Consider the following 15,409-nt stretch of genomic DNA (forward strand, 5'->3'; position numbering starts at 1 on the left):
AATCAGGGCCGAGATAAACGGCGCTGGTTAAAATTGAAATTAAGTCCAACTCACAAGACCTGCATGAACAACCATCGGGGCCGAGATAAACGGCGCTGGTTAAAATTGCAAATTAAGTCCAACTCACAATGAACCTGCAGGAACAACCAATCGGGGCCGAGATAAGCGGCGCTGGTTAAAATTGAAATTAAGTCCAACTCACAATGGCCTTGAGGAACAACCAATCGGGGCCGAGATAAGCGGCGCTGGTAAATTGAAATTAAGTTTCCAGCTCACAAGGGCCTGCAGGAACAACCAATCGAGGCCGAGATAAGCGGCGCTGGTTAAAATTGAAATTAAGTCCAGCTCACAAGAGCCTGCAGGAACAACCAATCGGCGCTGCTTATGATTGAAATTAAGTCCAGCTCACAAGGGCCTGCAGGAACAACCAATCGGCGCTGCTTATGATTGAAATTAAGTCCAGCTCACAAGGGCCTGCACTAACAACCAATCGGCGCTGCTTAACATTGAAATTAAGTCCAACTCACAAGGGCCTGCAGGAACAACCAATCGGCGCTTCTTAAAATTGAAATTAAGTCCAGCTCACAAGGGCCTGCAGGAACAACCAATCGGGGCCGAGATAAACGGCGCTGGTTAAAATTGAAATTAAGTCCAACTCACAATGACCTGCAGGAACAACCAATCGGGGCCGAGATAAGCGGCGCTGGTTAAAATTGAAATTAAGTCCAACTCACAATGGCCTGCAGGAACAACCAATCGGGGCCGAGATAAGCGGCGCTGGTTAAAATTGAAATTAAGTCCAGCTCACAAGGGCCTGCAGGAACAACCAATCGAGGCCGAGATAAGCGGCGCTGGTTAAAATTGAAATTAAGTCCAGCTCACAAGAGCCTGCAGGAACAACCAATCGGCGCTGCTTATGATTGAAATTAAGTCCAGCTCACAAGGGCCTGCAGGAACAACCAATCGGCGCTGCTTATGATTGAAATTAAGTCCAGCTCACAAGGGCCTGCACTAACAACCAATCGGCGCTGCTTAACATTGAAATTAAGTCACTCCAACTCACTTAAATTGAAATAGGCTACATGCATGGAGAGAAACAACCCAATCGGGGCCGAGATAAGCGGGCGCTTGTTAAAATTGAATTATAGTCCATGCTCCCAAGGTCGGCCATGGCAGGAACAACCAATCGGTGCCGAGATAAGCCGGCCGCTGGTTAAAATTGAAATAAGTCCAGCTCACAATGCCTGCAGGAACAACCAATCGGTGCCGAGATAAGCGGCGCAATGGTTAAAATTGTCACAATCACAAGTCCAACTCACGGCGATGCTTACCTTGAAGTAACCAACTCAGGGCCTGCAGATAAGCGGCGCTGGTATTTAAAATTGAAATTAAGTCCAGACTCACAAGGGCAGTGCAGGAAACAACCAATCGGGGCCGAGAAAATAAGCGGCGCTGGTTAAAATTGAAATTAGTCCAACTCACAATGGCCTGCAGGAACAAACCCAATCGGGGGGGGCCGAGATAAAGCGGCGCTGGTTAAAATTGAAATTAAGTCCCACTCACATGGCCTTCAGGAACAACAATCGGGCCGAGATAAGCGGCGCTGGTTAAAATTGAAATAAGTCCAGCTCACAATGGCCTGCAGGAACAACCCACGGGCCATAGCGGCCCACGGCGCTTCTTTAAAATTGAAATTAAGTCCACTCACAAGGGCCTGCAGGAACAACCAATCGGCCTGCAATCAGCGCTGCTTATGATTGAAATTAAGTCCACCAGGCTGCAGGAACACCAATCGGCGCTGCTTATGATTGAAATTAAGTCCACCACCGCTCACAATCGGCCTGCTTAGGGACCGAGATAAATCGGCGCTGGTTAAAATTGAAATTAAGTCCAACTCACAATGACCTGCAGGAACAACCAATCGGGGCCGAGATAAACGGCGCTGGTTAAATTGAAATTAAGTCCAGCTCACAAGGGCCTGGAGAAACAACCAATCGGGGCCGAGATAAGCGGCGCTGGTTAAATTGAAATTAAGTCCAGCTCACCAGGGCCTGCAGGAACAACCAATCGGCGCTTCTTAAAATTGAAATTAAGTCCAGCTCACAAGGGCCTGCAGGAACAACCAATCGGGGCCGAGATAAGCGGCGCTGGTTAAAATTGAAATTAAGTCCAGCTCACAAGGGTTTGCAGGAACAACCAATCGGGGCCGAGATAAGCGGCGCTGGTTAAAATTGAAATTAAGTCCAACTCACAATGGTCTAGCAGGAACAACCAATCGGGGCCGAGATAACGGCGCTGGTTAAATTTGAAATTAAGTCCAACTCACAATGGCCTGCAGGAACAACCAATCGGGGCCGAGATAAGCGGCGCTGGTTAAAATTGAAAAAAGTCCAACTCACAATGGCCTGGAGAAACAACCAATCGGGGCCGAGATAAGCGGCGCTGGTTAAAATTGAAATTAAGTCCAGCTCACCAGGGCCTGCAGGAACAACCAATCGAAGCCGAGATAAGCGGCGCTGGTTAAAATTGAAATTAAGTCCAGCTCACAAGAGCCTGCAGGAACAACCAATCGGCGCTGCTTATGATTGAAATTAAGTCCAGCTCACAAGGGCCTGCAGGAACAACCAATCGGCGCTGCTTATGATTGAAATTAAGTCCAGCTCACAAGGGCCTGCACTAACAACCAATCGGCGCTGCTTAACATGAAATTAAGTCCTAACTCACAAGGGCCTGCCGGAACAACCAATCGGCGCTTCTTAAAATTGAAATTAAGTCCAGCTCACAAGGGCCTGCAGAACAACCAATCGGGGCGATAAACGGCGCTTATGGTTTGAAATTAAGTCCAGCTCACAATGACCTGCAGGAACAACCAATCGGGCCAGCGGCGCTGGTTAAAATTGAAATTAAGTCCAGCTCACAAGAGCCTGCAGAACAACCAATCTGCGCTGCTTATGATTGAAATTAAGTCCACTCACAAGGGCCTGCAGGAACAACCAATCGGCGCTGCTTATGATTGAAATTAAGTCCAGCTCACAAGGGCCTGCAGGAACTAACGGGCCGGATAACGGCGCTGCTTAACATTGAAATTAAGTCCAACTCACAAGGGCCTGCAGGAACAACCAATCGGCGCTGCTTAAAATTGAAATTAAGTCCAGCTCACAAGGGCCTGCAGGAACAACCAATCGGGGCCGAGATAAACGGCGCTGGTTAAAATTGAAATTAATCCAACTCACAATGGCTTGCAGGAACAACCAATCGGGGCCGAGATAAGCGGCGCTGGTTAAAATTGAAATTAAGTCCAACTCACAATGGCCTGCAGAAACAACCAATCGGGGCCGAGATAAACGGCGCTGGTTAAAATTGAAATTAAGTCCAGCTCACAAGGCCTGCAGGAACAACCAATCGGGCCGAGATAAGCGGCGTTGGTTAAAATTGAAATTAAGTCCAGCTCACAAGAGCCTGCAGGAACAACCAATCGGCGCTGCTTATGATTGAAATTAAGTCCACTCACAAGGGCCTGCAGGAACAACCAATCGGCGCTGCTTATGATTGAAATTAAGTCCAGCTCACAAGGGCCTGCACTAACAACCAATCGGCGCTTAACATTGAAATTAAGTCCACTCACAAGGGCCTGCAGGAACAACCAATCGGGGCCGAGATAAACGGCGCTGGTTAAAATTGAAATTAAGTCCACTCACAAGGGCCTGCAGGAACAACCAATCGGGCCGAGATAACGGCGCTGGTTAAAATTGAAATTAAGTCCAGCTCACAAGGCCTGCAGGAACAACCAATCGGCGCTGCTTATGATTGAAATTAAGTCCAGCTCACAAGGGCCTGCAGGAACAACCAATCGGCGCTGCTTAACATTGAAATTAAGTCCAGCTCACAAGGGCCTGCAGGAACAACCAATCGGGCCGAGATAAACGGCGCTGGTTAAAATTGAAATTAAGTCCAGCTCACAAGGGCTGCAGGAACAACCAATCGGGGCCGAATAAACGGCGCTGGTTAAAATTGAAATTAAGTCCAACTCACAATGACCTGCAGGAACAACCAATCGGGGCCGAGATAAGCGGCGCTGGTTAAAATTGAAATTAAGTCCAACTCACAATGACCTGCAGGAACAACCAATCGGGGCCGAGATAAGCGGCGCTGGTTAAAATTGAAATTAAGTCCAACTCACAATGGCCTGGAGGAAACAACCAATCGGGGCCGAGATAAGCGGCGTTGGTTAAAATTGAAATTAAGTCCACTCACAAGGGCCTGAAGGAACAACCAATCGGGCCGAGATAAGCGGCGCTGGTTAAAATTGAAATTAAGTCCAACTCACAATGGCCTGGAAGGAACAACCAATCGGGCGGATAATGGTTAAATTGAAATTAAGTCCAGCTCACAAGGCCTGCAGAACAACAATCGGGGCCGAGATAAGCGGCGCTGGTTAAATTGAAATTAAGTCCAGCTCACAATGGCCTGAGGAACACAATCGGGGCCGAATAACGGCGCTGGTTAAAATTGAAATTAAGTCCAGCTCACAAGGGCCTGCAGGAACAACCAATCGGCGCTGCTTATGATTGAAATTAAGTCCAGCTCACAAGGGCCTGCAGGAACAACCAATCGGGGCCGAGATAACGGCGCTGCTTAAAATTGAAATTAAGTCCAGCTCACAGAGCCTGCAGGAACAACCAATCGGCGAGATAAGCTGTTTAAATTGAAATTAAGTCCAGCTCACAAGGGCCTGCCGGAAACAACCAATCGGGCCGAGATAAGCGGCGCTGGTTAAATTGAAATTAAGTCCAGCTCACAAGGGCCTGCAGAACAACCAAGGCCAATAAGCGGCGCTGCTTAAAATTGAAATTAAGTCCAGCTCACAAGGCCTGCAGGAACAACCAATCGGCACTGCTTATAATTGAAATTAAGTCCAGCTCACAAGGGCCTGCACTAACAACCAATCGGCGCTGCTTAACATTGAAATTAAGTCCAACTCACAAGGGCCTGCAGGAACAACCAATCGGCGCTTCTTAAAATTGAAATTAAGTCCAGCTCACAAGGGCCTGCAGGAACAACCAATCGGGGCCGAGATAAACGGCGCTGGTTAAAATTGAAATTAAGTCCAGCTCACAAGGGCCTGCAGGAACAACCAATCGGGGCCGAGATAAACGGCGCTGGTTAAAATTGAAATTAAGTCCAGCTCACAAGGGCCTGCAGGAACAACCAATCGGGGCCGAGATAAGCGGCGCTGGTTAAAATTGAAATTAAGTCCAGCTCACAAGGGCCTGCACTAACAACCAATCGGCGCTGCTTAACATTGAAATTAAGTCCAACTCACAAGGGCCTGCAGGAACAACCAATCGGCGCTGCTTAAAATTGAAATTAAGTCCAGCTCACAAGGGCCTGCAGGAACAACCAATCGGGGCCGAGATAAACGGCGCTGGTTAAAATTGAAATTAAGTCCAGCTCACAAGGGCCTGCAGGAACAACCAATCGGGGCCGAGATAAACGGCGCTGGTTAAAATTGAAATTAAGTCCAACTCACAATGACCTGCAGGAACAACCAATCGGGGCCGAGATAAGCGGCGCTGGTTAAAATTGAAATTAAGTCCAACTCACAATGACCTGCAGGAACAACCAATCGGGGCCGAGATAAGCGGCGCTGGTTAAAATTGAAATTAAGTCCAACTCACAATGGCCTGGAGAAACAACCAATCGGGGCCGAGATAAGCGGCGCTGGTTAAAATTGAAATTAAGTCCAGCTCACAAGGGCCTGCAGGAACAACCAATCGGGGCCGAGATAAGCGGCGCTGGTTAAAATTGAAATTAAGTCCAGCTCACAAGGGCCTGCAGGAACAACCAATCGGGGCCGAGATAAGCGGCGCTGGTTAAAATTGAAATTAAGTCCAGCTCACAAGGGCCTGCAGGAACAACCAATCGGGGCCGAGATAAGCGGCGCTGGTTAAAATTGAAATTAAGTCCAGCTCACAAGGGCTTGCAGGAACAACCAATCGGGGCCGAGATAAACGGCGTTGGTTAAAATTGAAATTAAGTCCAGCTCACAAGGGCCTGCACTAACAACCAATCGGCGCTGCTTAACATTGAAATTAAGTCCAACTCACAAGGGCCTGCAGGAACAACCAATCGGCGCTTCTTAAAATTGAAATTAAGTCCAGCTCACAAGGGCCTGCAGGAACAACCAATCGGGGCCGAGATAAACGGCGCTGGTTAAAATTGAAATTAAGTCCAACTCACAATGACCTGCAGGAACAACCAATCGGGGCCGAGATAAGCGGCGCTGGTTAAAATTGAAATTAAGTCCAACTCACAATGACCTGCAGGAACAACCAATCGGGGCCGAGATAAGCGGCGCTGGTTAAAATTGAAATTAAGTCCAACTCACAATGACCTACAGGAACAACCAATCGGGGCCGAGATAAGCGGCGCTGGTTAAAATTGAAATTAAGTCCAACTCACAATGGCCTGCAGGAACAACCAATCGGGGCCGAGATAAGCGGCGCTGGTTAAAATTGAAATTAAGTCCAACTCACTAGGGCCTGCAGGAACAACCAATCGGCGCCGAGATAAGCGGCGCGGCTTAAAATTGAAATTAAGTCCAACTCACAAGGGCCTGCAGGAACAACCAATCGGCGCCGCGATACGCGGCGCTTAAAGTTTAAATTAGATCTAACTCCCTAGGGACCTGCAGGCAGAACAACCAATCGGCGCCGCGATACGCGGCGCTTAAAGTTTAAATTAGATCTAACTCCCTAGGGGCCTGCAGAACAACCAATCGGCGCCGCGATACGCGGCGCTTAAAATTTAAATTAAATATAACTCTCCGCGAGCCTGCAGAACAACCAATCGGCGCCGGTGTAAATAACTAGGCCTATAAATACTTACCGACATTTTTCTCTAACTTTTGTTCAAATTTGATCCGTTGGATATCATCACATTATTGATACAACAATATCGATGCACTATAATTATATATTTACAATTTGCGTTTACACAAAATAATAATTACAATTCTTCCCTGCATACTTACACACTGTAATCGCGATACAATTTAAACGTATTTTACGCTATCTGTGAAACTCATATCTGGCTCATTACACTGCAAATGTTAATCATTTTACAATTGTGGCTATAAACTTGATCCGATTCGAATATACATATATTTCGACGTCTTATGAGTGATTATGGCCAGTATAGTTTGTTCTTATATATTTAAAACCGTCTTAAGTATGTGCAATCTTAAAACGTTATCAACCAATCATCGCAGAGCCGTATTAGTATCTGAAGACATTACACTTAAGACGGTCTTGAATAATAATATATACTTAAGAACGAACTATATATGAATACGAGCCTTATGTTTCTAAATTACATATAACTACCCCGATAGAAAAATTGTGCAAATATTGTACAATAATTGCATCATTCAATTGAGAGAAATTTCACGCGATTATTATCCTAAGATGATTCCTTATAACACAGCGTTCTTGCCGGCATAAAATTTCTAAATATTTGCACAAAAATTGAGAAATTTAATTGAAAGTTAAAATGTTGCACAATTATTTCGATATTTAAAATAAGCAACATCACAAAAAAGATGCTATTTATCAGCGACTCAGCAAACAGAGAATATGCTACGTAATACAGGAGTACATATTTACCAGTTTATGTATAATAAAACTCTGACATATTTTTTAATTATTTCACAATTATTTCGCACGTTCTTTCCAAATTTAATTTTGCAAATATTCCGCTAAGATAATTCCTCATAACGCTGCTATTTTGCTGAAATACTATTTAGAAATAAATTGTGCAAATATTCAACGATATTTGCGCAAAGGTCTAAACTATCTACTAATATATTGTAGCAAATATTGAGATAATTGCAGTATTCCCACGTTCATACAGATTTCGTCATATATATATAATAGTTGCTTTCCATTTACATCAAAACTCAGATAATTCTCACTTGTGGTCATTCTGTCTTTATTATTCATTAATTCCCAAAAAAAGATAGAACGACGTCACAAGTGAGAATTATCTGAGTTTTGATGTAAATGGAAAGCACCTATAATGTTATAAATCTTTTCCTATCGGGGTTGTGCAAAAAAAAACAAGTGTGCATATAATCTCAAACAAAGAGTATCAAACGCTGTCCTTTCGCGCGCGACCTATATACATGTGAATAATAATTTCCGTTCTTACAATTGGCAGAACGCGAAAGTACATGATTTGCATCGATATTAATCCAATATATCTTATGTACGATATTAAACTCTAGATCAGCGAGTACCGTGAGCATATGACAATTTTTACATAAAGTATCAATGTACGAGATATAAACTACATATGTACGCTTAATCACGGTAACTAACGTTGTATTATGTTATATGTATATAGCACAATGTCCAATTGTAGCGTGTCTCGTATGCGTTATTTAAAATTTCACGATAAAGATACGGCGTTTTATTACACTTTAAAATGCGTAAAAAAAAACAAACAACGCACGTATGATACATTTTAGTTTTAAAACATCTTTGATATTGTCTTCGATGTGTTACGCTATCTTACAACTATTATATGTGTTCTCGACAAGAACACGATTTAGAAAGCATTAGAATTTTGCAAAATCTGATTCAATGTTTGTAAAAATTAGCAATCCCTATTTTAACCTGTTTCACTACCAATAAATAATCAAGTCACTTTTATAGATCTGAGAGATCTTTGACATATATAACGAATGAAAGGAGCTATTCTCGGATATTTTGCCATCATCCGTACTTCCTTTTTATACTTCGTTTTCACCAAGGTGCTCTCGTCTTCATTGTGCCTTTATCGTACATACAGTGTTCAAGAACAATTCGAAATTTGTGGCATGTCCACACACTAACGACTTATCGCTATCGTATTATGATATAATTTTGATAAATCTCTCTTTGTGGAATATTAGTAACTTTTATCTCTTTTTTTTTTCCTTGGTAACAGTGGACCAGCACTGTCGCGAGTCGTGATACGAAGGAAGCAAAAAATGGAAAAAATTTTTTAGACATCCGTTAAAAATATGCAAGTATGTACACAAAATTTGTTTTATCTAACACAATAAAACTTTCAGGGAAATTTACACTGCGGTATTATGTATTCCCATTAGAGCGTATTACGTTGGAATTGACAGATATCAGTTGTTTTTAAACTTAAACGTGCACGATTTTAAGAAAGAAATCTTTGTCATTGATATACATACATACATATATATGTATATAAATCATTTAAAACTATTTACAGGCATACATGCGCACGCGTACTCACAAAGATTAAGTAATGCTTGTGTACCTGGCATAAAAATACCGTTAAGGAAAAAATACCGTTCGAGACAAACCTATAAGCGGCGAAAGGAGGCAAGGGAACGCGCATTCACGCAACAAAATACGCTCGTACATACGTTACACATTACGTTACGTTACATTATGCAAGTGCAGATGCCGGTAGGGAACTGTGCTTCGGTTTTGTCTTGTTTAAAAAAACCTTTATACACCCATTGAAATCGGCGCTTACGAGAACGTGGCCTCCGCAACCCTTAGTGCGTTGCTCGACGACAGGATCAACGGGAATGACACTTACGTTGCAACTATCCACGCCTTTCTCCTCCTTGCTCTCCCATTGTTCTCTCGCTTCGATTTGCTTGATAATACTGTCTGGATTCGGTGCAAACACGGCACACGTTACTACGGCGTTATGCGCCTTTATGCCCTCCCAGAAATCATTTCGATCCCTACGAACGCTAGAAAATTTGGAATAATCGTGATGGGTCTTCCAGATATAAATGCACTGATTTTCAGAACCGCTAACTATATATTGCCCGTCTGGGCTGAAACTCGCTTTAATTTGACTACTGACGTTGACATATCCCTTGTATTTGCACGACAAGTTTAAGTCTCTCAGATCGTACAGACGAATGCGACTGTCGTTCGATGTAACCAATATTTTGTCTTCTCCCGGCATAGGCTCGATTCCACTGATCTTGCGACCGGTGGAATTTTTCCCCCTTGTCGATCGGACGTGTATCTGAGTATGGTACTTCAATTGATCGGTATTGTAAAATATGCAACGACCATCGTACGACCCTACAACCGCGAATTTCCCATTTTGACAAAAGTTGGCCGCGGTAATCAACTTTGTTTGTCCGTCCACTTCGTTCCATACCGCGACCTTTTTATCTGGAATATTCCATAGGCGTAATTTGCCGTCCAGAGATCCTGAGAGAAAATATCGATCGTCTCGTGGATGGAATACTATGGCGGTGACAAAGTCGATGTGTTGAAAGCAACATAGGCATTCCTTGCGGGATATGTGCCAAAGCCGTACAGTTTTGTCCATCGACGAGGATAAAACGAAATAGTTCTTGGACCACGAGACGTCGAGCAAGTCCGAGGTATGGCCGGTATATGTGCAAAAGGGCTTTGGCATGAACGGACTTTTCGTTCCTTCTATCTCACTGAAGGCACTAGCCACGATGTTGGGATCTTCCATGGATTGCTGCGAGACTAAAGATTCCTGTGAAGGAGTAGGACTGACTTTCTCCGCGTTATACTTGGTTCGCATGTCCTGAAAATACGTAAAGGCGTCACGCAGAACCCAGATTCGTAGAACGCGATCTTGTCCCGCAGTGGCCAACAGTCGGCCGCAGGCTGAAAACTTCATGCACCAGACCGGTCCTACGTGTTCCCCGCTAAGATCTTGAACGTGCTGCAGACAACTGAACTCGTACGGACCTTTGTGACTGTTCGATGCCTTCAATTTTATGTACTGTTGTTCACCGGGATAAACTTCGTCCACTATGTCCATGACATCTTCTTTATGTCTCGCGTGCGACACTTCTTGCGCGATAGATTTGGCTTTGTTCATAGTCTTTTTTACAGTCGATCCTAGAAATCGTTTCAACTTCTGCGTCCGCTTACGAACTCTGTCTACGGATACATCTTCGTCCGGGGGTATACTAGACATTTTACTATCTACGCTTTCCTCATCGCTCTCTTTTTCCTTCTCCAGACTAGACGTGCTCATGTATTTAGATTTAGTGAGTCTCATAATGTGTAATGACAAAGGATTGATACACTGCGGTAATTTATCTTCCGCTATACTTAATGGCACCTGTTCCCCTGTGTCTAAATTCGTTACAGGCACTTGTTCCAGAATTTCCTGCAACAACAGATGGCACCATGAAAACGATCGTTCCATTAATATTCTTAATATGAAAATCAAGTATCTGCGTTTAGGATAATCGATCGACAAACCATATCGGTAAGACGCTTGCCAGAATCCGTCCTAGTCCTTACAAACATATTTAATTGCTTAATCATATCTTGATCACCGGCAGATTTACGTCTTTCTTTGGAACCCTGTGGACTCACGCCCGAGAGCTTATGCGGACCTAGAGAATAACGGCCGATACTGTTGCTCGACGCCGATCCTAACGGACTACTAGACTTTTCGCTTGATCGACTAAGCAGTTCTGCTTTCATTCTTTCTACCCTTTCTAATTCCTCGGTAGATGGGCCTTCTGCTTTCAATTTATCTTCATCCTAACAAAAAAATACATATGTATACATACGTGTGTGTAGGGGGGGGGGGGGGGAAAGTGGGTATATGTATGTGTATATGAGTATGTATATCTATCTGAAAAAAAATCGACATTACAAGCAAATTTTTTTTTAATGAGAAATATCCAACAAAATTATTTTTTTATTTGCAAACAAAAATACGAAAAGAATATTTACTTGTGGCTTAACGACGTATTGGCCTTTCGTCGCGGATCGAATATCGAGAGAGTGCTCGAATTCTTTAGTTATTGATTCTATAGTACTCGCTGGACTTGGAAGCGGCGACGTGGGAACAAGTACCTCTGCGGAAGGCTGAAATTAATTGCGTAGATCAAGTTACACATCTACGTCGTGGACTGTTAACGTACTGTTAACAAAAAGATGTTCGCGATGACGCTTACAGCGAGATCACCCGATGTACTTGTCTTTGTTTTCTTTTTACGACGTGGTGGAGCAACGGGTACACCAGGCATCGCAACATCTTCCACTGATTTTCCGTTATTCTTTGTACTAGCGATGACATCGGGTTCTTGAAGCATAACAGTCTTATCACTTTGCGAGTGAGGAGCATACGTGGATCTACCGTTAACAGAGGATTCCTGCAGGACATCCCCTGATAACGTAAGGACGCTGGAAGACTGGGACACCTTACCAGAGGTTGTGTCCTCGTCTTTGCTTGGAATACTAGCAACGGAGGATATCTGACCTTCGCGGGTAAGGGCGGCAGGAGGAGGGCACTGGGATATACCAGATACAAGTACGCCAGAAGCGTTATCTGCGACTCCCGCCAGAATTCGGCCCACTCGCCCTAAAGAGGTCATACTTTGTAAACTAAGAGTGTCATGTTCTATAATTCTGAACGGATGGGTCGTTTTTGAAGGAGTAGGATAAACACCCTCGATGGAAGATGTCTGACTATCCGGAGGAGAACTGTTAATTGGAATATCGTCATCTTCCGTTTGCATGCGTTGTCGAAGCTCACGAAATCTTCTTCTGCCTACAGTTTTGTCTGTGGTGGATTCTCTACCATCCTCGGCCTGTAAAAAAAAAATATATATATATATATATATATATATACATATGTGTATGTGTGTGTGTGTGTGTGTGTGTGTGTGTGTGTGTGTGTATAATATTAAAATTTGCCTTTTCTCTAAAAAATGTATTTCACTTTATATCACAAGGTTATATGAAAAATGTATGCATGTCTTAAAAAAAGGTTATTCCAATATCAAAAAATAATAAGCAACATATATTTCCTGTTTTGTAATTTTTCTAGAAAATCCAATGTGATGTACACAATGGATACAATCGTGGAACATTTACGTGCGAGTACTATTATGACGAAATACTCACAAGTTTTTCTTTATTTTGCTCAGAATCTGCAGACACGCGGCTCTTCGGTTCGATAATCGGTTTTGGTTCGGCAGGCCTTACAAAGACACACGCATCCTCCTGTTTGCAAACTTGTAGCGCTTTCGCATTCTGACTTTCGGCACCGGTAGAATCGCGCTGTTTAACTTTTCTACAAATAAAAAAAGAAAAAATTTAATATAATTAAATTGGAAAGTTAAGGCTCTGTTGGACATCCACCCTATTCGGACCATCTTCAGCATTTAACAAGGTTTAAACAATGTTAGATATGCTGAAGATGGCCCGAATAAGGACCGAAACGTACGTTAATATTCAATGACAATAAAGAAGAATGAGCATTGCTAAAGAATAAATGTTTCTCGCACGGTCAACAGCGATTGGCTCTTACGTAGCCTGTTTTCCTTTACGTGTTATTATAATTAATTGTAAATTATCTTTTTATTATATTTTAATTACTTGAGCATAGCGTGTTTAATCGCAAGCTTTATATAATGTAGCAAAATGGTTGTACTAATCATAGCTGTGTGACAAATCCATGGAAATAAAGTAAAAGGCACATGGATAATGAATGCGATACATTGGCGATTTATAACATATATTTCTACAAGTAGATGCGTCGTGACTCACGACTTTGATTGTGCTATACGACTTTAAATGTCTTGGAGGATGACAGTGTTGCGTGATAGTTACAACAATTCGAGAAAATCCGCGTTACCCGCGCAAATGCTCAAGTCCGCGTACACATACGAGGAAAATGCGTGCGGCATTGAGAGCGTATACATACATAAAGGTAGAAATAAAATGATATCGCGTCGACACGGTACTCGTGTCGTGTGAGACGTGAGATGTGAGTCGTGACTCGTGACTCGACACTCGCGGAGTCCTGTCGTAAGGTGAGTGTCGTGTCGACATGACTCCATCCTCGAACAATCGCACGCGGGGTAAGAATGGGTAAGAACACGGTCTCGCGGTTAGACATACGTACATACATACAACGCATCATAACGTATGATGATGGATATGCATACGATGAATCATCTGTAAGAAAATACGCGCGAGATGTCAGTCATTCAAGTATTTGCGCGTCGTGACATAATCCGCGCAGCGCGGAGTCAGCGGTGATCGGGGATGAGACGGAGGCGACACGTACCGCGACGCGCGATGAAACGAGTCGTCCTCCGCGTCAAAAAACTCCTCGGAATCGCTGCTACCCGACATTGTCGTCCGCAGAGAATAATAGGCGAAAGCAGCCTCGTCCTCGCACGCATTGGAATCGTCGGCGCACGTCACGCGCGTCGCTGAGCCGCGAAGAAAAAGACCGGAGCTGGATAGGAGCGATCGCGCGAACGTAAACTGCACGGAAACATGTTTCGACTTGCAGCTTACAGCTCCAACACAACACAGCACCCTGGGCCCTGGGTTCAATCAGGTTACCCTGGTTAGCGATCACTGGTTATTCTGTTATTACGATGGCTCGCTCGCAACTCGCAAACGCCCACGAGTGCCAATACCGCTAACCGCTAGTGAATAAAGCCCTATAGTTCTATATAGGTGCTATTCCGAACAATCCGAACGCAGCCTTGTTAACTAAAATGCTATAGTGTATGTACGTGACGTAACTATAGCATTTTAGTTAACTAAGGCTGAGTTTCCACTGAGCGCGTCACGCGTCGCGTCGTCCGAGTTGAACCAATCAAAACATCCCATTTTGATCCCGTCACAAGAATGTAATGAAATGGGATGTTTTGATTGGTTAACTTGTGACGACGCGACGCGTGACGCGCTCAGTGGAAACTCAGCCTAAGGCTGCGTTCGGAATAGCACCATAGTATAAAGGTGCCTACTGATGGACGCGGCAATGCCAATCACCGTCTTGCTTTTCCGTTCCACTTCCCGAAGTAGTACATACAATGTACATACTACGGAAAGGCAGATGGTGATTGGTTACCGCGGTGCCGCGCGCGGCTTTTGCCGCGTTTATCAGTAGGCATCTTAATAATAGGTCTACAATCTGCGTATCGTAAAGTCGTGAGTCATAAGAATTGACCACGCACAGTCGATTATTCTCCTCAAATTTGACTGTGCGTGGTCAATTCTTGCGACTCACGACTTTGCGACTCGCATTGTAGACCCAGCATAATAATAGGTCTACAATCTGCGTATCGTAAAGTCGTGAGTCGTAAGAATTGACCACGCACAGTCGATTATTCTCCTCAAATTCGATTGTGATTGGTCAATTCTTACGACTCACGACTTTACGACTCACATTGTAGACCTAGCATAAGTGCCCATTTACAATAGGTGTTTTAAGGTCAATCCAGACAAACTTGCATAGCGCATAAACATAAGCATAAGAAAATTGATTGGTTCATATGCATGTGCATAAGGAAATAGACCAATCCGTTTCTTTATGCATATGGTTATGCACTTATGCAAGT

At 43.7% G+C, this 15,409-nt stretch overlaps 1 protein-coding gene across 5 annotated transcripts; it reads right to left on the reverse strand.

The window, feature by feature from the left end:
- Positions 1-6,957: 6,957 nt before the first annotated feature.
- On the reverse strand, positions 6,958-14,464 carry LOC139808013 (WD repeat-containing protein 44). Of its 5 annotated transcripts, none has more exons than XM_071769598.1 (7): positions 13,756-13,928; positions 12,954-13,122; positions 12,496-12,637; positions 12,002-12,408; positions 11,778-11,912; positions 11,295-11,582; positions 6,958-11,199 (listed from the first exon to the last, which is right to left on the reverse strand). In XM_071769598.1, exons 1-7 carry the CDS (start codon positions 13,881-13,883, stop codon positions 9,466-9,468), a joined length of 3,003 nt encoding a protein of 1,000 aa, XP_071625699.1. In that variant the 5' UTR covers positions 13,884-13,928; the 3' UTR covers positions 6,958-9,465. The 5 variants fall into 5 exon arrangements, with proteins under 5 accessions (XP_071625699.1, XP_071625700.1, XP_071625698.1 ...); XM_071769599.1 differs by having other exon boundaries at positions 12,002-12,129; positions 12,253-12,637; XM_071769597.1 differs by lacking the exon at positions 13,756-13,928 and adding an exon at positions 14,122-14,464 and having other exon boundaries at positions 12,002-12,637.
- Positions 14,465-15,409: the final 945 nt, after the last annotated feature.

Source organism: Temnothorax longispinosus, chromosome 2 (genome assembly GCF_030848805.1).
Source record: "Temnothorax longispinosus isolate EJ_2023e chromosome 2, Tlon_JGU_v1, whole genome shotgun sequence".
NCBI classification, from domain to species: Eukaryota; Metazoa; Arthropoda; class Insecta; order Hymenoptera; family Formicidae; genus Temnothorax; species Temnothorax longispinosus.